The sequence below is a fragment of the Eriocheir sinensis genome, unplaced genomic scaffold (assembly GCF_024679095.1).
Source record: "Eriocheir sinensis breed Jianghai 21 unplaced genomic scaffold, ASM2467909v1 Scaffold197, whole genome shotgun sequence".
Taxonomy (NCBI): domain Eukaryota; kingdom Metazoa; phylum Arthropoda; class Malacostraca; order Decapoda; family Varunidae; genus Eriocheir; species Eriocheir sinensis.
Genome location: NW_026111372.1, coordinates 422639 through 450503, shown reverse-complemented (window position 1 = coordinate 450503; position 27865 = coordinate 422639). Strand labels below are relative to the sequence as shown.

The 27865-nt window shown below is 41.9% G+C and overlaps 1 protein-coding gene across 1 annotated transcript in view; it reads right to left on the bottom strand.

Moving 5' to 3' along the window:
- The window catches only part of LOC126990772 (uncharacterized), a 53144-nt gene that overhangs the window by 4215 nt on the left and 21064 nt on the right, over window positions 1-27865 (bottom strand). The window contains exons 2-3 of the mRNA XM_050849418.1: window positions 7700-7774; window positions 3381-3452 (exon numbers count right to left, since the gene is read on the bottom strand). Of these exons, the coding sequence (XP_050705375.1) occupies window positions 3381-3452; window positions 7700-7774 (147 nt within the window). The remainder of the gene's footprint in view (window positions 1-3380; window positions 3453-7699; window positions 7775-27865) is intronic.

The window sequence follows — 27865 nt, the reverse complement described above, 5'->3', positions numbered from 1 at the left end:
CCTTCCTCCTTCCCTTCCTTCCTCCCATCCTCCCTCCCTTCCTCCCTCCCTTCCTTCCTCTCTTTCTTTTGTTTCTCGGTCTCCTGCTCGTTCTCACATTTCACTACACGGGCGTTTTATCTTCCTTTCTCTCTCTCTCTCTCTCTCTCTCCTCCGTTCCTTCGTTCTTACTCATGTTCATCGTTCTCCACTCCCTCTCCACGCCTTGCACCTCTTATACCTCGTTTCCAACATTTTTTTTATATTCTTTCTCTTGTTTCGAATGTCTCTTATTCCCTTTGTCCGTCTCACACACCATTCCTCTTCGCCCCTCTTCCGTTCCCATCATCTCAACGGCTTCATTAACGCCATCTTCTTCCTCCGCCTCCTCCTCCTTTGCCATCATCATTACCTCACTTATGCCTTCCTCTTCGCACTTACGACTCCTAATTTGCGCTTCATCCGTTTTGAATCTGCTGGCTTTATCTTCTTTATCCTCGGCTTTTGTACCGCTTCAGTTCCTTTTTCCTCTTGGCGTCATTAGCCTCCATTCCCGTTCTCTTTGGTCCACCCTTCCCCTTTGTCGTGCCATAAAGGAAAATGGGACGAGGTTTTTGAGGTCGTTTTCTTTCTATAGGTGAGAAGGCGTGACGAAAATGTTCTGTAATCTTTTATATCGACAGAAAGAGAGAGAGAGAGAGAGAGAGAGAGAGAGAGAGAGAGAGAGAGAGAGAGAGAGAGGTCCTATTCATTCGTATTATTGAGTTACATCTAGGCTTTCACCTTTTCATCTTGACTCTCTCTCTCTCTCTCTCTCTCTCAGTTCATAATAATACAAGAAAAAGTTCGTAATTTCAAAAGTTTCTTAAGGGAAAATAACAATCAAGTCTATTCAGAGGTTCTCTATAAAACGCCCGACGGAATTGCAGAGTTTAATTTAAAAAAATATTTATAAATCCCTGGTAATTATCCGTTCATTAACTCCTACGCATCCTCTGGTTAATGAAGCACTCGATCTCGTTAGGAGGATCTCAAAAGTACTGATATTTCCTTTTAAGCGATCAGACTTACAGGGCCAGCGCGACAGTCCAACACAGAGTCTTTGTAATCACCCAAACCAATCTATATTCCCCACAGTGATCCGTTATATCTATTCAGTACCGGACAACAAAGAGATTTCCCGTGTGTTTTCTATAGTTTCCTTCTTTTATATCAACCCCAATCACTATAGAAGGAATTTTCAACGTTTTTTGTGTTTGGTTGATAAACTTACAAACTTGCTGTACTGGACTGTAAAACTGGCCCATAGACTTGTAAGATGAATTCACAAACGAGAGAAGGGACAGGACTTGCTGGCGGATCTACACTAATTACAAGGTGAGAGAGAAATTTTCACACAACCGCCTGTTTTCTCTCCTGTGTCCACTTCGTCCGGCAATAAAGACGAAAAGAAAGAATGAGTGAGTGTTCGCTACTTGGCTCACGCCGCTCCAGTTACGTGGTATTCACAGGAACAACTTACTTACTCTTGGATACAGAGCTTAGATATCTAGTGAAATATTGTAAAGAATATAAAACTATAATTAAGAATACGTAAATTTTTGTTAACTGAATTTTCTAGGCGTGTTTTTCCTGGCCATGAGTACTGATTGAAATGGCGATTACAAATTGGCGAATACATCCTTTATATATATATATATATAGATATATATATATATATATATATAGATATATATATATATATATATATATATATATATATATATATATATATATATATATATATATAAAATAAGTGCGATATCCAACGACGAATAGATTGTTACGTTCTCCCACAAAAAAATCCGCACTGAAGTAAAAGGAAGGAAAAGAGGATTGTATGTTAGAATCAAGAGGGGGGAGGGGGGGGGGGGGAACGCACCTAAGGGACAGATACAACGATTTAGCTAGAACAGTAAAGAAAAGTACGCGTATAGCGAAACGTAATTATGAGATTAGAATTGCCAGCGTGTTTTAAGAGTAGACTTGATAGCTTCATGGACGAGGATGACTGGGGGGATGTGGAGCTGCCTTATGTAGGCCAGTCGGTCTCTTGCAGTCTCCCTATGTTCTTATGTTCTTATGTTTTTATGATTAATAGTGAGAGATCAGAAAGTCAGAGAGCAGGCACAAGACGCTATGAATTGTGTAAGTTTAGTTCACAGGAAATAAATGGTTGAGCAAGGCATGAGTGGAGGAAACTTTAAACCTTTGCATACAAAAGCATTTTAGAGAAGGTCGTGGATAGAAGAGCAACATTATTTACAGATCCAATGTCACGTCTCGGCTTTAGTCATCAATATGCATGTATGCACTGTATGTACGTATCTATATCCATCTATCTATTTATCTGTCTCTCTATCTATCTGTCTCTCTCTGCAAATGAAATATTTACTGTACGGCAGCGGTCTTTTTTTTTAGTCATATAACTTTTACTTTATGCACGATTTCCCCTCTGAATTAAACATATCCGGGCCATTGCACCTTCTTCGGATCAGCTCAATTAAAGCCTTTCATCCTGTGGAACCCTTTTAGCTGCTCTGGACGTGAATCAGGTTACCGCGCGCTCTTCCTCCTCCCAATGAAATGTAAATCCTGATCATTCATCCTCCCCGAGTCTGGATAATCCTGTTTTTATCTAATGAAGACACAGCCGCACACCTGACACCTTCACACCTGACACACACACACACACACACACACACACACACACACACACACACACACACACACACACACACACACACACACACACACACACACACACACACACACACACACACACACACACACACACACACACACACACACACACACACACACACACACACACACACACACACACACACACACACACACTTGACATTCATATGATGGTGACGAGTGTTAATGAGAACTTCCTGTCGGCGTTCACTTAAGTTCATATATATTTTTTTTCAGCTAATGTTACGACACGAGATATTCCATGACAAATACACTAATACAACGCTCACTCTTTCTACCGAGTTTCCCGAAAGGCGAGGTATTAATAAAGTTCCCATCCTGGTTGTGGCTGTTTGGCGTTTACACACTTGATGCTTACAGATAAACTTTATATTGTTGGGTTGGTGTGTTTGGTATCTCGCTGTTTTCTTACTCTCTCTCTCTCTCTCTCTCTCTCTCTCTCTCTCTCTCTCTCTCTCTCTCTCTGACAAATCATTAATAGTGTGGACAAATGGATCAAACATGTACTCTGCCTCGCGTTTCTCGCCTGTGCCGCGAACAATGAAAACCTTTTAAGGGGGAACTGACACAAGTATGGCAACTGTAACAACACACACACACAGACACACACACACACACACACACACAGGTAGACTTACAAGGTGCGCAGGCTGGGGAGGTTACCGAAGGCCCCATCGTCCACGTAGGCCAGGGCGGAGTGGGTGATGGATCTGCGGGAGGGAAAAGTACGATTCAAAACAAAGAGAAGGAGGGAGAACATGCGTCAAGGGTGATGAAGAAGGAAAAGGAAATAACGGAGAGAAGGGGGAATGAGTGAATGTAGAAAGGGAGGATGTATGAATGATGGAGGAGGAGGATGGAGAGAAATGCGTAGGCGGACGGAGAGACGAGGAGAGGAGGGAGAAGGGACGTGAACAGATGAGCAGAAAGGGGAGGTGTGTAGAAAGAGAAAGGTGAAAGAGGGAAGAAGGGAGGGACGAGGGAGAAGGTGCATGAGGGGGAAAGTAATCGGAGGAACATGTCGAAGAGGGACAGGAAGGAACGCTCAGAGGATGGGAAGTAAAAGGATTGAGGTGAGGCTAAAAGAAGTTGAAACAAGAACAAGAGTGACTTGGCAACAATGTAAACAGATTAGGATTTGCTTATATGTCCTGAAACTCTCGTCTTTGATCGTCGCCGCACTTCTGAGCTCACCATTCCTGAATCTTATAAACCATTTTCTCTTCCCCAGTAACCCAGTAACCAGAGATGCCGCTGTCTGTCTATTTATTTGAGAAAATGATTTGAAGTTCTTTGGAAGGCGGACTTTGATATTAATAGTTGTGAGATGCTAAGTCTTTTGTGCTCGAAACATAACAATTCTTACAGTTTATGATCTTATGATTGTGGCTGTGGGATAAGAAAATGAATGAGGAAGAAGGATGAGAATGATTGACAGAAGTATTGGAATGTTGTTTTAGGAGCATTTTGAAAGCTGTTGTTTTAGAAATGGTTTAGAAGTGTGTCTTAAGAATGTGTGTTAAGTGTGTGTTAGGAGTGTCTTTTAGGAGTGTGCCTTTGGAGTTTGTTTTGGAAGTGTGTGAAAATTTTTGTTTTAAAAATGTTGCTTGAAAAGCAGTGTGTAGGTGACTATGATTGACTGATGGACAAGTTAAGACTGATTAATGTGACTGGGAGAGAGAGAGAGAGAGAGAGAGAGAGAGAGAGAGAGAGAGAGAGAGAGAGAGAGAGAGAGAGAGAGAGAGAGAGAGAGAGAGAGAGAGAGAGAGAGAGAGAGAGAGAGAGATAGAGAGAGAGATAGAGAGATAGAGAGAGAGAGAGAGAGACAGAGAGAGAGAGAGAGAGAGAGAGAGAGAGAGAGAGAGAGAGAGAGAGAGAGAGAGAGAGAGAGAGAGAGAGAGAGAGAGAGAGAGAGAGAGAGAGAGAGAGAGAGAGAGAGAGAGAGAGAGAGAGAGAGAGAGAGAGAGAGAGAGAGAGAGAGAGAGAGAGAGAGAGAGAGAGAGAGAGAGAGAGAGAGAGACTGCTATAGGAGAGTATGACTGCTGCTTTACGAGAGACGAGGGAAATATATATTGATGGGAGGCTAGAGAGACAGAGGAGACTGGGCTAATGATGGATAGTCTCCTTGTGAGTTCGGGTGACATTATAGAGATTAATGAGAGAAAGTGGGACGCGAGGGATGTGCGTGATGGCATAGAGCCTCGCCTGGCTCCCTCCCGTGCCATTGTGCAGCCGAAAGGTAGTTAATTATATCCAGGTGAGCCTCGCGTCGCTAACACCTGATTATTTCTGACGCTTACGTGTTGCATGTGTGCATTGTTTCCTTGTGTTGCGTCTGCCCTTTGTCATCTAGTTAGTTAGTTGGTTAGTGAGATAGTGAGTTAGTTAGTTAGTTAGTTAGTTTTCTTGTGTGTGCGTGTGTGTGTGTGTGTGTGTGTGTGTGTGTGTGTGTGTGTGTGTGTGTGTGTGTGTGTGTGTGTGTGTGTGTGTGTGTGTGTGTGTGTGTGTGTGTGTTTGTGTGTGTGTGTTTGCTGTCTACCCTTTTATCATTATACATATGTGATAATTATTTATATTCTCTTTAAATGAAAAAAACTAATACTCATGTTTATTTGGAGCATAAGAACGTAAGGAGTCTGCAAGAGGCCGGTTGGCCTATACAAGGGAGCTCCTGTAATCCTAACCCCACCTTACCTCACTATCCATGACTTTATCCAACCTCTCCTTGAACGTGGTATTGGCACCCACAACATGGCTGCCAAGCCTGTTCCATTCATCCACCTCTCCATTGGTAAACCAATTCTTCCCTATGTCTTTGTTGAATCTGAATTTATCTAACCTAAAGCCATTGCTACGTGTCCTACTTGGTTCATTTACAACCAAAGCCCTATTGACATCCCCTTTATTAAAGCCCTTCATCCATTTATAGACTTCGATCAAGTCTTCGCGCAACCTTCGCCTTTCTAGAGAGTGTAGATTTAAATGCTTCAGTCTGTCTTTATAAGGCAAGTTTCTCACCCCCTCAATCATCTCTGTCATTCTCCTCTGTACAGATTCTAACATCTTGATATCCATTCTATTGTAGGGTGACCAGAACTGAACCGCATAATCGAGATGAGGTCTAATTAGTGCTAAGTAAAGTTTGAGGATGACTTCAGCGCTCCTATTGCTTACGCTCCTTAGATGAAACCAAGTACCCTGTTTGCACGATTTTTAGCCTGAATGCATTGAGCCCTTGGACGGAAGTCAGCGCTCACTATGACTCCTAAGTACCTCTCACACCCAGACCTGCTTAATTGTGTGAGGGGTTATTCCTACCTACACTCAGAATACTACACTTTCCGACATTGAATTCCATCTGCCACTTCCCCGCCCAATCATATAGTCTGTCAAGCTCATCCTGGAGAACGCTATCGTCTTGGTCTGATTGGATTACTTTACCGATCTCGGTATCATCTGCGAACTTACAGACATCACTACTAATTCCTGTGTCCAAATCATTGATGTAAATAATAAAAAGCAGTGGACCCAGCACCGACCCCTGTGTAACTTCACTCGTAACACTGCTCCATTCAGATTTTTTACCATTGATTTGCACTTTCTGCTTCCTACCACTAAGCGAAGCCCTAATCCAGTTCAAAACTTTCCCATCTACGCCGTGAGCCTGTAATTTTAGTAATAGCCGGGGATGAGGGACTTTGTCGAACGCTTTACTGAATTCTAGATACAGTATGTCATAGTTTTCATCTATGTCAACCGCCTCGATTACTTTAGTGTAGAAGGACAACAGGTTAGTAAGGCAAGACCTGCCCTTCGTGAACCCATGTTGTGAGTCATGAATTAAACTGTGCTTCTCTAGATGGTCCCGAATGCTTCCGGCTATAATTGACTCCAACATCTTGCCTACAACTGATTTTAAGCTAATTGTGCGATAATTTGAGGTGGCTGACTTGTCTCCCTTTTTGAAAATCGGGGTCACATTAGCTACTTTCCATTGGTTGGGCACATACCCAGAATTTACCAACATCCTAAAGATATCGGTAAGTGGGCCACTGACGACCTCCTTGCATTCTTTCAGAACACATGGGAATATTTCGTCTGGGGTCGGCGATTTGTTTTTCTTCAACCTACCAATCTCATTATGGAGTACCTGCCTTGTGATGATCACATCCCTCAACTTTTCGTTATCCTCGCCCTCGTATACGTGAACTCTGGAATGGCTGTTAGATTTTCCTGCGTAAAAACTGAGAGGAAATAGTCAATCAACATTTGACTCATATCTTCTCCATTCTCAACAAGCTCACCTGATTACTCGAATTGATACCATCCATACAGGTGTGAATGTGTACACAGATTAAGAGACAGACATAATTTTTTTGTTGAATTTTATCTCTTCTTTTATTTTTAATCCTGATCCGCTTGGAGTTTTAATTTGTAAACAGTGTAAGGGACTGAATATATTGTTGTTGTTATTATTATTATTATTATTATTATTATTATTATTATTATTATTATTATTATTGTTATTATTATTATTATTATTATTATTATTATTATTATTATTATTATTATTATTATTATTATTATTATTATTATTATTATTATTATTATTATTATTATTATTATTATTATTATTATTATTATTATTATTATTATTATTATTATTATTATTATTATTATTATTATTATTATTATTATTATTATTATTATTATTATTATTATTATTATTATTATTATTATTATTACTACTATTATAATTAATACTATTATTACTACTACTATCATTACTACATTACTACTACTATTACCACTACTACAACTACTACTACAACAACTACTACTTCTACTATTACAACTACTACTACTACTACTACTACTACTACTACTACTACTACTACTACTACTACTACTACTGCTGCTACTGCCACTACTACAGCAGAATACTCTCTCCACTTACAGGTGCCTAAGGTGATGGAATTCGTGGAAGTCAAGGCGAGTCACACGACACAGCGCTGTCTGGTGCGTCACGTTGCTGAAAGAGGAACGTGATAGGTGAGTAGAGGGAGGTGGCGATGTGTGGGTTGCTATTATAAGTGTGTGAGTGTAGGTGTGATGGTGGGTGGGGTGAATGTGTGTGTGTGTGTGTGTGTGTGTGTGTGTGTGTGTGTGTGTGTGTGTTTTCATATTTCTTGCATGTATTCAAACTTTGTGAACCCTATATCAGTGTTATGTTAATTCTTAAATAGATTATCTCCAAAGTGTTAATTAACGGAGCAACTATATGCCACTTACACACCACGAGAAGAAATACTTAGATATACTTATTTGCTCACGTTGTCACTATAACATCCATGCGATACGATATACACTTCTCAAGTTAAAAACAGTTATCGGCAACGTAAAACTTAAATCTTACCAACAGACTCTGAAATGTGCCGCTACGATAAGTTTTCCCTTCGCAAATATTAAAGCGGGGTGTCAAGTCGGCGAGAGGAGGCGCTTTATCGGCAAAGTCTGGCCTCTGATGAAGACCTGAGAGAGAGAGAGAGAGAGAGAGAGAGAGAGAGAGAGAGAGAGAGAGAGAGAGAGAGAGAGAGAGAGAGAGAGAGAGAGAGAGAGAGAGAGAGAGAGAGAGAGAGAGAGAGAGAGAGAGAGAGAGAGAGAGAGAGAGAGAGAGAGAGAGAGAGAGAGAGAGAGAGAGAGAATTTGGTTTTCATATAGAATGCACTCGTAATACTACCCATAACCCGTAAAACTTAATCCATTTTAACTGATATAAGAACGGCATCATTAAAACAGAATAACAAAGCCATACAGCCAACACAGAAAGGCAGATACACAGACTTGCTACACCACAGACCGCCGACCTTCCCATATACAAGGTTTGACATGCAAATCCTCCTCAATACCGCCAACGCTTATGTATGATAACGCCTCCTCCTCCTCCTCCTCCTCCTCCTCCTTCTCCTCCTCTTCCTCCTCCTCCTGGAATACGCCGTGCAATTCTGGTCTCCTAATTACAAGAGACATGGAATTACTCGAGAGAGTACAGCGACGCGTTACGAATATCAAGGTAAAGGCAAGAGGTAAAGGGAGGCAAGCCAGGTATTCCCACGTGGGGAGCGCTGGACCAGAATTTGTGTGGACGGCGCAGGCAGACCGTGACGTCACAATCTAGACGAGGAAGAGGTATGATTGCTGTGGGGACTTCAGTCTTTACTCTGGACCCAGCCACCGGCTAGAGGAGGTCTATCTGAGCTGTCCGTTTTCCCTGACATGGGAAACTCTTTTATAGTATGCCTTCATGCTGCATTGTTCGTGGGTGTATAGCCCTGCATTCCAGAGGGACCACACTGCTTTTTCATAGTCTCCCAAAAGATGAAGTTACAAATAATACTATTTTTGGCTTAGTTTTTTTTATTAGATCGTAAGCTAATTTAACAGTTTAGTACTGTGTATAATTTCATTAGGCATATACTGTACATAAGTAAATCATAAGTCTGTTGCCTCATTGCATAGCACAACGGAAGCTGCCAAGCTGTAGGGGGAAGGACTTCAATGAGCTTAGCTGCACTGGGCACCATGGTCTATACCCAAGACTTTGGTGAACAAATACTTTAAAGAGGAATGGGATCCCTGGATTATATGTGAATGCACGTACCCTATAGTCATAATTATTATTATATGAGTGAATTGTCCTAACACTCCAGTGAAAATTAATGCAGAGGGCACTAAAACAGTACTGAAAATGCATTCCCGGATCAGAACCTACTTTGACGTGCAACGGACTACATTACATTAGGATACCTTTAAATTCTCACACTCTCTCTCTTTATCTATCATTCTCGTTTAGGTAGTGACGTCACTTCGAAGGCGCAGAGAGTGGTGGGGTAGGGGGGATCGAGACTACCTGGTGTTTCTTCTACCATGACGAAAATGATACCATCATTGAGAACGCAACCTTACGAAGAACGACTCAAGCGACTCAACCTCTTCCCTTTGAAAAAGAGACGATTGCGGGGAGACCTGATACAAGTCTTCAAGTACATGAACAAATTCAGCAATGTTGATCACTCCAAACTCTTCACGCTATAAACTAACGCGTGAACAAGAAACAACGGTAAAACAATTCAAGCCAAGTGATGATCTATGGATATCGGCAGGAGTTATTTTTCGAACAGAGTCGTCCGCCACTGGACAACCTTCCTGCAAGAGTAGTTAGTGCGGAAACAAATCAACTCCCTTAATAATCGCATTGACCGTCACTTTGCTGCGTTGGAAGTGAACTAAACGTACCCACGAGTACGTACAGAAGTGCTTTAATCCTTCCCGCAAGCCACTCCTGTGGCTGACGGATTGATTAAATCACTGAAAGCAGGTAGCCTCGCAATGAGCCAATAAGCTTTATGCTGCCTGCTCGTCCATGTTTCCATGTTTTCTCCTCCTTCTCCTCCTCCTCCTCTTCGTCCTCCGGTTTAAGGTCCCCGATGCAGCAGCAGTTATTGCTCCATCAAACCCTTTAAAGTAACTTTCCTGGTTAATTATCAAAGTTGTAAGAGAGTGTGGCTGTGTGATCCCAGGGCTCAGTGATACATACCGGGCAGGCGGGGAGGGAAGGAAGGAGGGAAGCAGGGAGACAGTGAGGCGGCAAGGAGGAAGGCAGGGAAGGAGGGAGGCAAACGGAGCGAGAGAAGGATGGCGGCAGGTAGTAAAGTGGGCAGGCGGACAAGCTGGGAGGCAGTAAATATGAAAGGAAGGCAGCCAGGGATGGAGAGAGAGAGAGGTAGGGAGACGAAGAGGGAGAGAGGGAGGGAGGCAGGGAGGGAGAGAGGGAGGGAAACAGGCAGACGTTGAGGTATACACACACACACACACACACACACACACACACACACACACACACACACACACAAACACACACACACACAAAAAGCAGGCCAAGCAATGATTCAGAAAGGGAACAGCCGCGTGGCGAAGGACAACACACAGCTGCAAGCAAGCAAGCGGTGTTGTTGTTGTTGTTGTTGGTGGTGGTGGTGGTGGTGGTGGGCTGACTGAGACTCGCCTGCTTGTGGTGGTGTTGGTCAGGAGTTTGAGGTAAAGGAAGACCAAAACATATTTACGCTTTGGCCGAGAGGAAGAGAAAGAAAAGCATCGCTGAACTAGGTCATCAGAGAGAGAGAGAGAGAGAGAGAGAGAGAGAGAGAGAGAGAGAGAGAGAGAGAGAGAGAGAGAGAGAGAGAGAGAGAGAGAGAGAGAGAGAGAGAGAGAGAGAGAGAGAGAGAGAGAGAGAGAGAGAGAGAGAGAGAGAGAGAGAGAGTCTATTTGTTTGCTGTGTGTGTGTGTGTGTGTGTGTGTGTGTGTGTGTGTGTGTGTGTGTGAGTGTGTGGGTGCGTGTGCGTGTGGGTGTGGGTGTGGGTGTGGGTGGGTGGTCGCAAACAGCCCAGCATTGCACGAACCAGCATTGATTTTCCAGCATCACTCGGACCGTAATATGATACTCCCCAGATGTCTGCACAAATAGAAATAGATATAAAACGAAAAACAAACAAATAAAGAAGACAGGTTCATGTCCGCTCAATACTCCCACGCATCCGTTATTTCAACTTAACTTGACTTTTATTTCTTGTCGGTAAAGGAGTCAAAACCATCTAACACCCCCCAGTAAACAAGCAAAAAAACAAGCCGAAAACAAAAACAAATAAATAAACAGGTTCACGTCCTCTCAACAGCCCTACGCATTCGTCACATCAGCCTAACTTAACTCTTATTTCTTAACGTCAATGAAAGCTGTGAACCGCAAACCAAGATATAAAAAAAACTAAGATGAAGAATAACCTTTTTTGATTTACTGATTTTCCGCTCCACGTATGTGAACCTACCTCACCTACCTTCTTCTTTCCCTTAAAAAAAAGATTATGAAGCTCCTACACCAAAATAATCCTTCTGTTACTCCTCAGAGCCAATAAGTCCTTCCTTCTACCAATAATAACCGTTTTTTCCCACATCTGTCACAACCACAACCCGGCGGGAGTTTTCTTTTTCATTTTTTCACGGAGCAAAACAAAAATATGAAAATGCCTGCAGTGTGTGTGTGTACGCGTGGAGGTGGGGGCGTTGTGGGTGTGGGTGTGGGGGGAAGGCTATATATGTGTGTGTTTTTTGTGTGAAAATACGAAATCTTTGGGTGCAGGAACAGTGCGCGCGCAGAATGGATTGTCAGTAATGCTACGAGTGCAGGAAAAAGGGAATGTGATTGTGGCGGGAAAGAGAAATGATGAACAGCCACAGGAATGGAATGATATGAAAACCGCAGTGCCCGGCGAGGGAGGCGAGGTAGATAATGGACCCGGTCTTAGCTTTGTTTCCATTTCTTTAGCCTTCGTTCCGCCCACCAGCCGACGCCAGGCAGTGCAGGTAGAGGGACGAGGACGTTAATGGGTCAACCCGATACAAGGCGTGACGCGGGATGGTTGTCGGTGCCTGAGGATGTCAAGTGTTGTTATATCTCTGAGGAAAAGCAAAAATATTTTCTACGTTGTTTTCTTTGCACATAAACTCCTGACAAAATTAATGATAAGTTCTTCTAGCTGTCGTTTCACGTTTGGCTGCCCCCTCCTTCCTTCCTTTATTCCTTCCTTCCTTCTTTCCATCCTTCCTTCTATCCTTCCTTCTTTCCTTCCTTCCTTCGTTTCCTCTTTACTGTCTTTTTTTCCATTCTTCCTTCCTTCATTTCTTTCTTTCTTCCTTCCCTCCTTCCTTCCTTCCTTCCTTCCTTCCTTCTCTAAAAGACTCATTCCCAGGACAAAAGACTAGGAAATATTATTCGCATATGAGTGCCTCTCCCTGTCTCAAAGTGAATAACCCCTTCCACTCACTATTTATTTTCTTCTCGTGTGTCATTGTTAATTTATTTTCCTCGTGTGTTGTTGCTCCACTACACTTTCTACCCCTACTACTTTTTCCCTTATGGATAAATAGTATATAAAATGAAAATGCAATATACACATAAAAAAATCGTAGTCTGGAAACTAATAATAACTTTTTTCATTAGAATTCATTTTCCGCTCGTCGTATGTGAGGCTGCCTCGATTTTTTTCCTTCTTGTTTACCTAAAAAAATTATAGATTATTAAACTCTTATACAAAACAGTACTACCAGCCTTAAGATGAAATACTCCTTTTTTCAAGCAATCAAATTCCTTTCACCGTATTTGAACCAATTAGTTTTTTTTCTCCTTTCTTTCTTCTTGCTCTCAAACTACAGTAACAGGAAACAAATAGTATCACAGAGCCTCAAGATGAAGTTTTTCTTTTCTAATCACTCAAATTCCTTTCTCCGTATGACAACCAGTTAAGTATTTTCTTCTCCCGTTTTTCTTCTCACTCTTAAACTGTAGTATCCGCAAACAAGTAATGTCTTAGTCTTTTTGTCCTCTCTACACACAGGCTCGAGAGGTAACAGGAGGCCAGTCGACAACACGCGACAAAACTAATAACATTTTCCACTCTTTTCCTCACCTCTCTACGTGACCTGGATTGCTCCACCACCGCAAGTTTTCCTCCTCTTGGCCGCGGAGAAAAAGAAATAAACAAGAACCAATAAGAAAAAGAAGAAGCCGTATTGACAAAACAGATGACAATCGTACAATGCCCCCAAGTCTTACCCTCTTGTATTAGGCCCTGAGATGCTGTGAGTAGTTTCCAAATCTGTCAGGGGAAGAAGCAGCCGGATTGATAAAACAAAAAGACACTCGTACATTTCTCACAAGTCTTACCCTCCTGTATTAGGCCTAGTGATGGTATGAGTAATTTCCACAACAAAATCGTATCCTCCTATCTTTCTTCCTCTCCCTTATACCCAACGCAATAACTAAATATCTTGGATGATTGACGTGGCAGAGGACAGAGAGAATGTAATAAGGCATCAAAGAATATTCCACCTTTTTTCCTGCTCTTACGATCACAGTATTGGTGGAGGTGATTGGCTCGACAGGAGAAATATGAAAGATGAGGACTGGTGGAGAGAGAGGATGAAGGGTAATAACGAGCAGATAGTGGGTGCGTGAGTAGCTGTGGGAAGTTTAGAGATGCGGAGGAATGTGAAGAGAAAAAGGGGATGCTGGTGCGGAGGAAAAATGTGAGAATGTGAGGAGCGTTGTCGGAAAAATGTGTGTGTAAAAGAGAAAGATAAATAGATAAGGGGAGAGAGAGAGAGAGAGAGAGAGAGAGAGAGAGAGAGAGAGAGAGAGAGAGAGAGAGAGAGAGAGAGAGAGAGAGAGAGAGAGAGAGAGAGAGAGAGAGAGAGAGAGAGAGAGAGAGAGAGAGAGAGAGAGAGAGAGAGAGAGAGAGAGAGAGAGAGAGAGAGAGAGAGAGAGAGAGAGAGAGAGAGAGAGAGATTGATTGATTGAGATTGAGATTGATTTTGTGTGGGCAGTAATTCATAATATTCCCGAGCATCCCCGCCTGTGTGCCTCGCTCAGCCACCCAGCAAATAGCCTCAATGCTCGCCTCCCTCCTCGGCTCATCGCGGCCGTGAAGTGTGCACCCTTGGCGGTGAAGGATGGAGGGGCGGTTGTAATAAGAGAGTTGATGCTGGTCATGGCAAGAATGGTTGTCATACTAGTTTATGATGCGAAAAAGAGTAAGGTGAATAAAAGTGTCCAGATGCGTTACAATAGTAGCAATTATAATAATAGTAATAATATAATAGAAGAAAAAGCAACGAATAAAAGTGCCTCTAGTGAGTAAAGGAACCACAGCATTACTACCACCACACCATTACTACCACCACAGCATTACTACCACCACACCATTACTACCACCACACCATTACTACCACCACACCATTATTATCACCACACCATTACTACCACCACACCATTACTACCACCACACCATTACTACCACCACACCATTACTACCACCACACCATTACTACCACCACACCATTACTACCACCACACCATTATTATCACCACACCATTACTACCACCACACCATTACTACCACCACACCATTATTATCACCACACCATTACTACCACCACACCATTACTACCACCACACCATTACTATCACCACACCATTACTATCACCACACCATTATTATCACCACACCATTATTATCACCACACCATTACTACCACCACACCATTACTATCACCACACCATTACTACCACCACACCATTATTATCACCACACCATTACTACCACCACACCATTACTATCACCACACCATTATTATCACCACACCATTACTACCACCACACCATTATTATCACCACACCATTATTATCACCACACCATTATTATCACCACACCATTACTATCACCACACCATTATTATCACCACACCATTATTATCACCACACAATTACTAACACCACCATGACTATCACCACACCATTATTATCACCACACCATTATTATCACCACACCATTACTACCACCACACCATTACTATCACCACACCATTATTATCACCACACCATTATTATCACCACACCATTACTACCACCACACCATTACTATCACCACACCATTATTATCACCACACCATTATTATCACCACACCATTATTATCACCACACCATTACTACCACCACACCATTACTATCACCACACCATTATTATCACCACACCATTATTATCACCACACCATTACTACCACCACACCATTATTATCACCACACCATTACTATCACCACACCATTATTATCACCACACCATTATTATCACCACACCATTACTACCACCACACCATTATTATCACCACACCATTATTATCACCACACCATTACTACCACCACACCATTACTATCACCACACCATTATTATCACCACACCATTATTATCACCACACCATTACTACCACCACACCATTACTATCACCACACCATTATTATCACCACACCATTATTATCACCACACCATTATTATCACCACACCATTATTATCACCACACCATTATTATCACCACACCATTATTATCACCACACCATTACTATCACCACACCATTATTATCACCACACCATTATTATCACCACACCATTATTATCACCACACCATTATTATCACCACACCATTACTACCACCACACCATTACTATCACCACACCATTATTATCACCACACCATTATTATCACCACACCATTACTACCACCACACCATTATTATCACCACACCATTACTATCACCACACCATTACTACCACCACACCATTACTACCACCACACCATTACTATCACCACACCATTACTACCACCACACCATTACTATCACCACACCATTATTATCACCACACCATTACTACCACCACACCATTATTATCACCACACCATTACTACCACCACACCATTACTATCACCACACCATTACTACCACCACACCATTACTACCACCACACCATTATTATCACCACACCATTATTATCACCACACCATTATTATCACCACACCATTACTACCACCACACCATTACTATCACCACACCATTACTACCACCACACCATTACTATCACCACACCATTATTATCACCACACCATTACTACCACACCATTACTAACACCACACCATTATTATCACCACACCATTATTATCACCACACCATTACTACCACCACACCATTACTACCACCACACCATTATTATCACCACACCATTACTACCACCACACCATTACTACCACCACACCATTATTATCACCACACCATTATTATCACCACACCATTACTATCACCACACCATTACTACCACCACACCATTACTACCACCACACCATTATTATCACCACACCATTACTACCACCACACCATTATTATCACCACACCATTATTATCACCACACCATTACTATCACCACACCATTACTACCACCACACCATTACTATCACCACACCATTATTATCACCACACCATTATTATCACCACACCATTACTACCACCACACCATTACTACCACCACACCATTATTATCACCACACCATTACTACCACCACACCATTACTATCACCACACCATTATTATCACCACACCATTACTACCACCACACCATTACTACCACCACACCATTACTATCACCACACCATTATTATCACCACACCATTACTACCACCACACCATTACTACCACCACACCATTACTACCACCACACCATTACTACCACCACACCATTACTATCACCACACCATTACTACCACCACACCATTACTACCACCACACCATTACTACCACCACACCATTATTATCACCACACCATTACTACCACCACACCATTACTACCACCACACCATTACTACCACCACACCATTACTACCACCACACCATTACTATCACCATCATACACCACCACCACCACCAACAACAACAACAAAAACAATCGAAAGTTAAATCTTTCTCCATAAAAAGAAAATTCGTGCATTTTGTAAATTAATTTCTGCAGCCTTACCTAAAATATTTTTTTCGGAGTTATCCGTTCGCTCAAAAACATGCGCGCACGCACGCACGCACACACGCACGCACACACACACACACACACACACACACACACACAAACACACACACACCGTCCCCGTGCTGCAGTGGATGCCTTAACATTGTCAACCCGACAGGCTGATGCTCAGGCCAATAGCTTTTTCCCCTGACCAGGAGCAGTTACTGGCCCACTTGAGCAAGGGGATGGCAGTGCGTGGCGTGTGAGGTCCCTGCCTCGTCCGTAGACCGACTAATGAGCTCTCAATTTTTTTTTCTGGAGATTTCGGGCTTACGAGTCCAGTGTGGGATCAAACTGAGGATGATTTGCACACACACACACACACACACACACACACACACACACACACACACACACACACACACACACACACACATGCACACAGGTAATATGGTCAAAAGTTAATTAAAAAGCCATTACAATATTTTACTTCCATGAAAGTATATTAGTTATTTTTCAAGAACTTGAATTATAGAAAATGGAGAAAGAAAGATGGGATGAATTGAAAGGCCATATATTCATACATTCATAAAGATAAATATATATGTTGTGTCCCCTGTTTGGGTTGTTTGGAGAGCACCAGTTTAAGATTTAGCTCGCGACAACTGACTTAAGATTCTAGCACCGAAGAATATTAAGGAATTCGTAATTGGGGTGGCGAAGCGTTGTCGCCTATTTACATTCATTTAAAGCGATCTTGAACATTACAATAAAGCATGAAAATGAAGAATAATCAATGAGCGTAGTATAGCTCTGGTAACCTTCGTTCTCATGTACAGCATTTATCTGCGACTTCGTGTCGTGACTCTACTTCCAGCTGAATTATTTAACGCTTGTTGAACATATCAATAGTTTACACCGAGTAATCCTACAATAATAACATAGTCCCTGGGTAAAACACTTCTCCCGACACGGCAGTACAACATAACAACTAAAATCAGTTAATAAAAGAGCGCTTTCCTCTATAGTACTCCACTCCACTTCCTAGTTAGGGTAACGTAGATGATCACACGACACATGTTGTGTCTGTCAGAGTTCTGTCTCGTTCTGCCTGTCTTTCTGTTCCGCGGAGCCACTTTTATGGGCTCCCCGCACATTACCGCTATACTGTCCACGTCACTGTTCGTCACCACAACGTCATGATTATGTTTCTGCGAGTAAGGACTTTGCACTGACGGTGTTCCTTGTTCCTATAGCATGATTATACACTTTATGGTGGTGGTTCATAAGGGTAAATATTCTTATCCTACAGTGTCACTGTAGGTACTCGGCTCTCAACCTTATGTCTATGGCGTGGTGTTGTTGTTGGGTGAAGTGGGCGTTTTCAGGAGAGCCGACAATATGGGGCCCTGTAACGCCCCTTTATGCTTCCTGGCGATATTGATAATGATTTCTCCTATACACTGTCGCCTCGCTGTTCTGTGTTCTTCACTGTGTTCTTATCTATAGGGGAAAACTAACGTTTTACGTCGCTTTCGTCTGCTTTATTTGCTTAGGGTGTCGGAGCTGGATCGGGTGATGACATTGCGGTCGTGATGTGGGATGTGGCGCCCTGCGGGGCACCACGGATAGATAAATACATACATACATACATACATACATACATACATAGTTTCATAGATACATAGATAAAAAATAGATAGGAAGAGATATTATACGAGACTCAAATCTTTCCTTTCTCTTTCTATTAGCCGCGTAAACTCCACTCGAGGAACTTAATGCGACACCGTAAAAATAATATCTGGCTGCGGTGTTCTTCGGGGCGTGTTTTATCTCGCCCTTCACGAGGCCGCGCGCTGTTAATGCACCAAGTGTTTTCCGCTCCCCTCGCCGCTGACGGCATCAAGATCGCATTAAGCCCAATTTTCCCATGAGGGGTGAAGTCGGCCGGCCAAATTGTCCCTGCGACGGCTCTTAAAGTGGAGTGGAAAGAATGTGCTGGGATGGTTAGGACACTAGTGGCTGGCGAAGCACTGCAGGGGCGAGGAGGGGGTGGAGAAGAGATAGGGCGGGACAGGGCTGAGTGGAATGGCGGGGCGCGGGCCAAGGGAAGCAAAGTATTCTTTTTTCGATCTTTTTTCTTTTGCCGGAGCAACGTTTAGCGGACTTTTTTTTTATTCCTGTTTTTGTTTTTTGCCCTTGAGTTGCCGCCCTTGCTGTAAAAAAAAAGTAGCCTCATAAGAACAAAAAAAATGTATTTGAATGTTTAGGACACTAGTGGCTGGCGGGGCATTACAGGGGCGAGGAGAGGAGGGACAGGGTGGGGCAGGGCTGCGTGCCAAGGCAGGGGCTGAGGGAAGAGTAGCTGTCGGAGCATTGCAGGGGCGGCGTGCTTGGGGAAAGAAAGGGTGGGGCATGGCTGAGTGTCGGGGCATCATGAGTTGAGAGAAGCGTAGCAGCCCCATGAGGAAAGAATTGGCTTGGTTTCAGGTGGACATTGCGGGGTCTTGTGTTGGCGGGGCGGACAGGGTGGCAGGGAGGGCGAGCGGAGTGGCGGGGCGGGAGTGAAGAATCGTAGCCTCAGGACCGTAAATCAGGGTGGGGCGAGGCTGTGACTGACGATCCATTGCGAAGGTGATGTTTTGGACGTGGTAGGTAGGGTGGGGCTGTGGGGTTGGTTGGGTCACAGGTCAAGCGTGTCGTGAAAAACAGGCGTCTCCAGGGCCGTGGGTCAGGCAGGGCGAGGCCACGGCAGTGAACCGAGCGGTGCCTCGCATGGCCTCACCCTCGCCGCTCCAGAGGGAGACCCGAGAGACGATCCGGTTTGTCTGTGTTAGTGTTCTATTTCCTCCCGAGGGTCAGGCCTTCCTCTGCCTCCTTCCAAGATGATTGATCCTTTTCCTGCTCCTCCTCCTCTTCCCCCCTTCTCTTCCTCCTCCTCCTCCGCCTTCTTTCCTCCTCCTTCTCCATTTTCTCCTTCTCCTGCCCCTCCTTTTCATCCGCCTCCGTCTGGTTGTCCTCCTCCTCCTCCTCCTCCTCCTCCTCCTCCTTCTTCTCCTCCTCCTTGTCATGCTTTCACTCACATTCCTCCTTTTGTGTCTGTTTGCTTGTTTGTTGACTGCTATGTGTCTTTGTGTGTCTCTTTGTGTTTTCTCTGGATGCAACTCTGTGACTGTTATTCTGCCTGTCTGTTTGTCTGTCACTTCTTTGCTTTCCGTCTCTCGCTCTCGCTCTCTATCTGTGTATCTATCTCTATCCCTCTCTCTCGATCACTTACACGAGGCAACAAACTCCAAACTACCTTTAATGCGCCCCTAACTCACTTTGGGCTCGTATCTGATGCCTTAATTGGCCGAGTAGGTTCATGGTAAAAGTTTCGGGAATAGCTTGACGTACTACACCGATTTTTCCAGCATTATTCGTCACAATATGATATCGCCACCGTGGTGTAGCAGCTGACACGCCTACCAACTAGATAAATTCAGATTCAACAGGGACATAGGCAAAAACTGGCTTACTAACAGAGTGGTAGATGAGTGGAACAAGCTGAGCAGTCATGTGGTAAGTGCCAAATACAAATCCGCGTGCCCTGGTTTTATCCCGGCCAGGGCAGTCGACTTCCCTTGCGGGCTGGTTGATAAATGGGTACCTGGAGAAACGTTGGCTAGATAGGCTGTGGCACGGTAACTCGGATGCCCTATTTGCCTTGTTAGTGTGTTCTTCCCTGCTTCGATTACAAGGGCTAATTGGGTCGGAGATTGGCCAGGACTCAACTCAAACCATAGTGTACACTCCTAACTCTACTTTCTACCTTTTGTATGAATGATGTTATCGATAGTGAGCGAAAACATGAGAGAATGGGTCCAGCTAACTGCTAAAGGTATATGTTTTAGACCGTTTTCATTGTGCATCATATTGAGGCAAGATTCACTGAGGGCGGTTTTGTAAGACACGTCCGCTTCTCACATCAGCTATTTCTAAAGGTCAAAGAGGGGGTCAGTCGGGCTCCAGTGAGTGTTTCTTTAGGTTCATGGTACAGAAGAAGGGTCAGACTACCACCAGGGTCATAAAACTACCCCTGGAAATGTTCAAAACTCCTACGAAAGCCTTGTCAAATATGTGTTCTTGGGCTGCGAAATGTCTTACAATATGACCCTTTACTTTACCTTTTATTTTTTGTGTGAATGATGTTACCGATAGTGAGCGAAAACATGGCTGAATGGATCCGATTAACTGCTAATATCATATGTTTTAGACCGTTTTCATTGTGTATCATATTCTGAGATAGGATTCACCTTCTTGGCTGACTATACTGTTGGAGTGTGAGCGCCTGCCTCTTAAGTCATTCACCTTCTTGAGGCAGTCTTGCTACTTTGAGTTGGATGTGTTCTGTGTGCGTCTTTACATGCTTGGTGCAAGGTAGGGTGCTTCAGTCTTGTTACCGCGAGTTGGTTTAGTTCTGTGTTTGTCTTTACTTAGCGTAAGGCAGAGTCCTTCAAACAACTTTAACAGCGTCCCCCTTTAGCAGACCTCACGATAATGCTTTGAGGTGTGTGCTTGCCTCTCTCTGTCTGGTATTCCCTTATCTGTTTGCTCACATATCTTTTTGTTGGGGAAAATGTCGATCCAGAGTGTGTAGTCCCGTGCTTTCAAATGTGTACTTGCCTCCCGCTGTCTGGTATTCTCATATTTATTTTTTTACTTATCTATTTGTGAGGAAGAGTGACGACCAAGAGAGTGTAGTCCAGTGCTTTGAAGTGCGTGCCTACCTCTCATGTTAAACATTTCGGCGTCCGAGCACACACATTCGATAAGGCTTTCGTAGGTGTTGTGTGCATTTGCAGGGGTAGTTTTATGACCCTAGTGGTAGTTTGACCCTTCTTCTGTATTATGTACCTATAAAAACACATATTAGAACCAGATTTATCTCTTTTTCGGCATTTGGAAGTAGTTGATGTGAGAGGTGGATGCGTTTGAGGTACCGACCCAGAGTGTGTAGAGCCACTGTAGACCATCGCGTCGCAGTACTATGTTGCGACCCTTACTTTGAAGACCCCTTACGCATTGATGGCACTAACAGGGTCCGACGCAGCGCAGCGGGTGATGATGGCTGAGGCGGATGTTATGTTTATTTTGGTACTCCTCCATGAAGGGCCATTCTATAAGGTACAAAGGCACTCCTCGTCCTCGTCTTGGCAAGGAGTGGTGATGGGGACACTGTTTGTTATCATGAGCCATTCAGTGCCGTGACAAAGGAGTGGAGGATGTGTATGTGTAGTGTGTGGGGGGGTAAAGGTATGGGTGCGGAGGGGATGCATGTACGTTTCTCTCTCTCTTTTTCTCTCCTTCTCTCTCTCTCTCTCTCACAGGCTAAATTTACAGGGGTGACTGGTCTAACTAACTCAACCAACCCTTGTCCGATCCCTTTGTATTTTTGGAGCGGTGTCAGGTACAGAGCGAGGCCGGAGTGTTTTCATGAAGGGCACAGAATTATAATCCGAAAACTCCTCTCGCGTTGACGCCAAATGTTAACTCAATTGTGGCTGGCTTCTGCGGGTGCGTGGACAGACCCAACCCAGCCCAACGTGGTTTTGTCCTGGGTTACGGGAAGGAAAGAGGAGGGGATGGAAGGGGGTAGAGAGGGAAAGAAGGGAGTAGAGGCGGAGAGAGGGAAGGAGAGAAGAAAACAAGGGATGGGAGATGAAAAGTAGAGTAGGAGAAAAGAGAGGTGGGAAAGGGAAAAGAGGGAAAACAGGAGAAGAAAGACAAAAAGAGGTGAAAAGAGGAGGAGAGGAGAGACGGGAGGAGAAAGGAGAGGAGGAGAGGGGGAGAAAAATGAAGTTGAGAAATGGGGAAAGAAAGGGAAGAAAGGGAAGACGTGGAAATAGAAGTGGAGGAGAGGAGAGAAAAAAAAGAGAAGTGTAAAATGAAGAAGGAGGGAAAGTGAGGAAGGAGGAGAGTTTGGGAGGAAATGGAAGGAAAGGGGAGAGGTTGGGAGATAATGGTGAGACAAGGGAGACGAGGGGGAAGAATTGGAAGAAAGGGGAGAGGTTGGGAGATAATGGGGATAAAGGGGAGAAGAGGGGAATAGAGGGGGAGGGAATAGGAGAGATTGAGGGCTCTTGTATTCACGTCACCACTAATAGCATGTTTGAACGGGAAAATAAACAACGTATCTTTTGTTTTATCAAGTAAGACGTTTTTTTTTTTGTGTGTGTGTGTGTTTGACCTTTTAAGTGTTATGTCGTGTGTGTGTGTGTGTGTGTGTGTGTGTGTGTGTGTGTGTGTGTGTGTGTGTGTGTGTGTGCTGATGGTCACTTCCGATATGACACGCAAAAATAGAAAGTAAAAAAGTTTCTCTCCATTTCGTGTCCGCCTTTCCAGTTAACTCTCGCCACGAAAAATACTATACTTGGGAGAATCTAATTGAGGTGAGTAAAAATGAAAGATCGCTGGAATTAACCTGGATTCTGAAAGCTTCCTGTGGCGGTCTTGCATTTTTATACCTCAAGCTCAGAGATTTTCCGAAGTATATTTTTTTACGAAATTGACAGGGACGATAAGTGGTGATTAGGGAAAGTGCCCAATTAGTCTTTGATGAAACCAACATCAGCTGCTCACTAAACGATCATGTATGAACTTTTAAAGGCTTTGGCTCGACACTTGTTCGCGTACTAATTGGTAGCAAACTAACGTATTACAACTGCAACTTAATTTTCTCTCTGACCACCGTACATAAACCTCTGAAAGCGAAGGCTCGACACTTGTTTGCGTACTAATTGTCATTCCGCGTACGAATTAGCTAACTACTCTCTATCACATCTAACAACAGCTTCTTTTTTACACTTACAACTTTGGCAAGCGAAGTTACTACACATTCTCTCGTACAAATTGGCAGAGCTCGTAGGAATTAGCTAACAACCCTATTTCTTTTTTCATCTTCTTCTTTTCATTATCTTTTTCTTTTCTCTTTCCTTTTATTTACTGACGACTGTGGATGAACTTTGGAAATCGACCTTGCATGAACCTCTATAAGCAAAGTGACCACACAAACACACTATATTGTACATCTAACAACATTTTATTTTATTTGCTCCTTTTTTTTCTTTTTACTTTTCTTTTATACTTTTATTTACTGACGACCGTGAATGAACCCCTTAATCAGCAAAGTCACCACACATACACACTTTATTATACATTTGAGAGTAGCAGCTTTTCATTTTTATTTATTTTTCCTTTTCATATTTTTCCTTTATTATTTCTTTTATTTACTGAGTGCCGTGTATGAACCTTGAGAAGCGGAGCAGCGACACACGCCGGCCTGTAGTCGTCGGGGTGTCAAGTCTGCTTATTGATATTCCGATAGTCGATATCTTCCTCTGGTGTCCCCGCGGCCGAGCACGATAATTGCATCAGCCCAACTCCGAGCAACTATCGAAGTCGCGGAGTGTGTGTTTGGCTTAAGAATCTCTCTTAAACACCAGTCGTTGTTGTATTATTTTTCTCAGCTTCGTGTTTGTTTGGCTTATGATTCTCTTTCAAACACCAGTCGTTTTTTTCTTTTTTTTGCTTTGTTTCCTATTTGTTATGCTTATGATTATTTCATACTCCAAACATTGTTGTTTTAATTCTTTCGAGTTTCATAATCCGCTGGCATTTTCATCCTCGTAGTATTGTGATTTTTCCTTTAGTTTCTCTCAAGCACTAGCCATTGTTGCTTTTATTCTCCTTTGTTTGCTCTCACGCGTGTTTAGTGTAAATACGGGACTTAAAAATAATAATCATTCTAAAGCTGTTTAAGGCTTGGGGGAAGTTTGTAAGAGCATTACTGTAATGCTTCTGAATGTAAAAAGTCAAATGATGTTTATGATTATCCTAAAGCCAGAGAGAGAAAAAGGGTTCAGGTAAGCTCCCACGTAAGACTTTTATTATCAGCTTTTGTGTCAGAAGCAGCATTGAAAGCGACTAACCAAACCAGGAAAGAGTGAAGATGAAAAGAACGTGACAGGCTGTTAGAAGATAGTGTTTATACTTCTTCGGTATTGACTCTCACATAAGGCCTGTATTATAAGCTTTACGTGCCAGAAACCACCTTGCCAGAGACTAACCAGGAAAAAGTGAAGATTGAAAGGACGTGGTAGGGTGTTAAAAGAAAACGAGTGTGTTGCTTTGGTATTAGCTTCCACGCAAAGCAATCTTTACATCAGTTAATGTGTCAGACACCACCTTGCAAGCGACAGTCCAGACAGGGAGGGGTTAAGATGGGTAGGACGTGACAGGTTCTTAAAAGATGATGTTTTTGCTTCTTCGGTATTGGAAAGGGGTTGTGTTATGGTGCTTGTTTTCTGTGTAGTGTTGTGTTGTGTTGATTTGCTTAGTTTGTTTGCATTTGTATTTTTATTGATAAAGTATGTATTCGTATTCGTATTTGTATGGTTTGTATTTATATTTGAGTTTGTATTTGCATTGGTTTTGATAGAGTTTGTATTTGTGTTTGTATTGGAAGAGTTTGTATTCGTATTTGTATTGGAAGAGTTTGTATTTGTATTAGTATTGGTACAGTTTGTATTTGTATTTGTATTGGAAGAGTTTGTATTTTTATTTGTATTGGAAGAGTTTGTATTTGTATTGGTAGAGTTCGTATTTGTATTTGTATTGATAGGGTTTGTATTTGTGTTTGTATTGGTAGAGTTTGTATTGTGTTTGTTTTTGTAGAGTTTGTATTGTGTTTGTATTGCTACAATTTGTATTTGTAATAGTAGAGTTTGTATTTGTATTGGTAGAGTTTGTATTTGTATTGGTAGAGTTTGTATTTGTATTGGTAGAGTTTGTATTTGTATTGGTAGAGTTTGTATTTGTATTGGTAGAGTTTGTATTTGTATTTGTATTGGTAGAGTTTGTATTTGTATTGGTAGAGTCTGTATTTGTATTGGTAGAGTTTGTATTTGTATTTGTATTGGTAGAGATTGTATTTGTATTGGTATAATTTGTATCTGTATTGGTAGAGTTTGAATCTGTATTGGTAGAGTTTGTATTTGTATTTGTATTTGTATTGGTAGAGTTTATATTTCTATTGGTAGAATTTGTATCTGTATTGGTAGAGTTTGTATCTGTATTTGTATTGGTAGAGTTTGTATTTGTATTGGTAGAGTTTGTATTTGTTTTGGTAGAGTTTGTATTTGTATCTGTATTGGTAGAGTTTGTATTTCTATTGGTAGAATTTGTACCTGTATTGGTAGAGTTTGTATTTGTATTGGTAGAGTTTGTTTTTGTATTTGTATTGGTAGAATTTGTATTTGTATTGGTAGAGTTTGTATTTGTATTGGTAGAATTTATATATGTATTGGTAGAGTTTGTATTTGTATTGGTAGAGTTTGTATTGGTAGAGTTTGTATTTGTAGTGGTAGAATTTGTATATATTGGCAGAGTTTGTATTTGTATTGGTAGAGTTTGTATTGGTAAAGCTTGCATTTGTATTGGTAGAATTTGTATCTGTATTGGTAGAGGTTGTATTTGTATTTGTATTTATAGAGTTGGTATTTGTATTTGTATTGGTAGAGTTTGTAATTGTATTTGTATTGGTAGAGTTTGCATTTGTATATGTATTGGTAGAGTTTGTATTTGTATTGGTAGAGTTTGTTTGTATTTGTATAGCTTTTGTATCGTTGGGTTATATTGTTACGTGTTGTGTTGGATTATAATCTCTACAACGTTCTTTTATTTCGTTGTGTTGTACTGGCAAAGGCTATAATCTTGGTACTCGATTGAGATTTGTTTTGTCGTGCCCCCCCCCCCCCCCCCCAACACACACACACACACACACACACACCTGCATGCCATCAGCCTCAAATCGAATTGTCCACTAAAAGGTCACTCTTTTTCACCTGATGGTCAACACTTTCACAGAGAGAGAGAGAGAGAGAGAGAGAGAGAGAGAGAGAAGCGAGGAAAAATTGAAAAGCCGTACAAAATGAAAGATAGGGTATGTAAGTCAAATACATGACAGGCTTAGAAGAAAAGTAACCAAATAAAAAGCCTACAATGTTAATTTAAAGTCGAATTCTTAATTAAAGGGGCATATATGAATTTACTCAGTATATATATATATATATATATATATATATATATATATATATATATATATATATATATATATATATATATATATATATATATATATATATATATATATATATATATATATATATATATATATATATATATATATATATATATATATATATATATATATATATATATATATATATATATATATATATATATATATATATATATATATATATATATATATATATATATATATATATATATATATATATATATATATATATATATATATATATATAACTCTATTTATGTCTCTCCTTTCCTCCCTTTTCTCCCTCCCCTCCCTCCATCCATCCCGGCTAAGTATACCATTGATCACGATCGGTTATTAAGATTGAAGTTCCTGCGCTCAGGGAATCTCGCTCTTAGGAGGGTTTAATTATCCTAAGCCTCGGTAGTTTGGGTATTTTCTAATTAATATTGGGATTGGTTCTCTTGATATCAATTTTGTTGGGGATAATTATTACTTTTATCTTTTTACTTATTATTATTAGTAGTAGAAGTAGTGGTAGTAGCATTATTCGTAGTAATAGAAGTAGTAGTAGTAGTAGTAGTAGTATAAT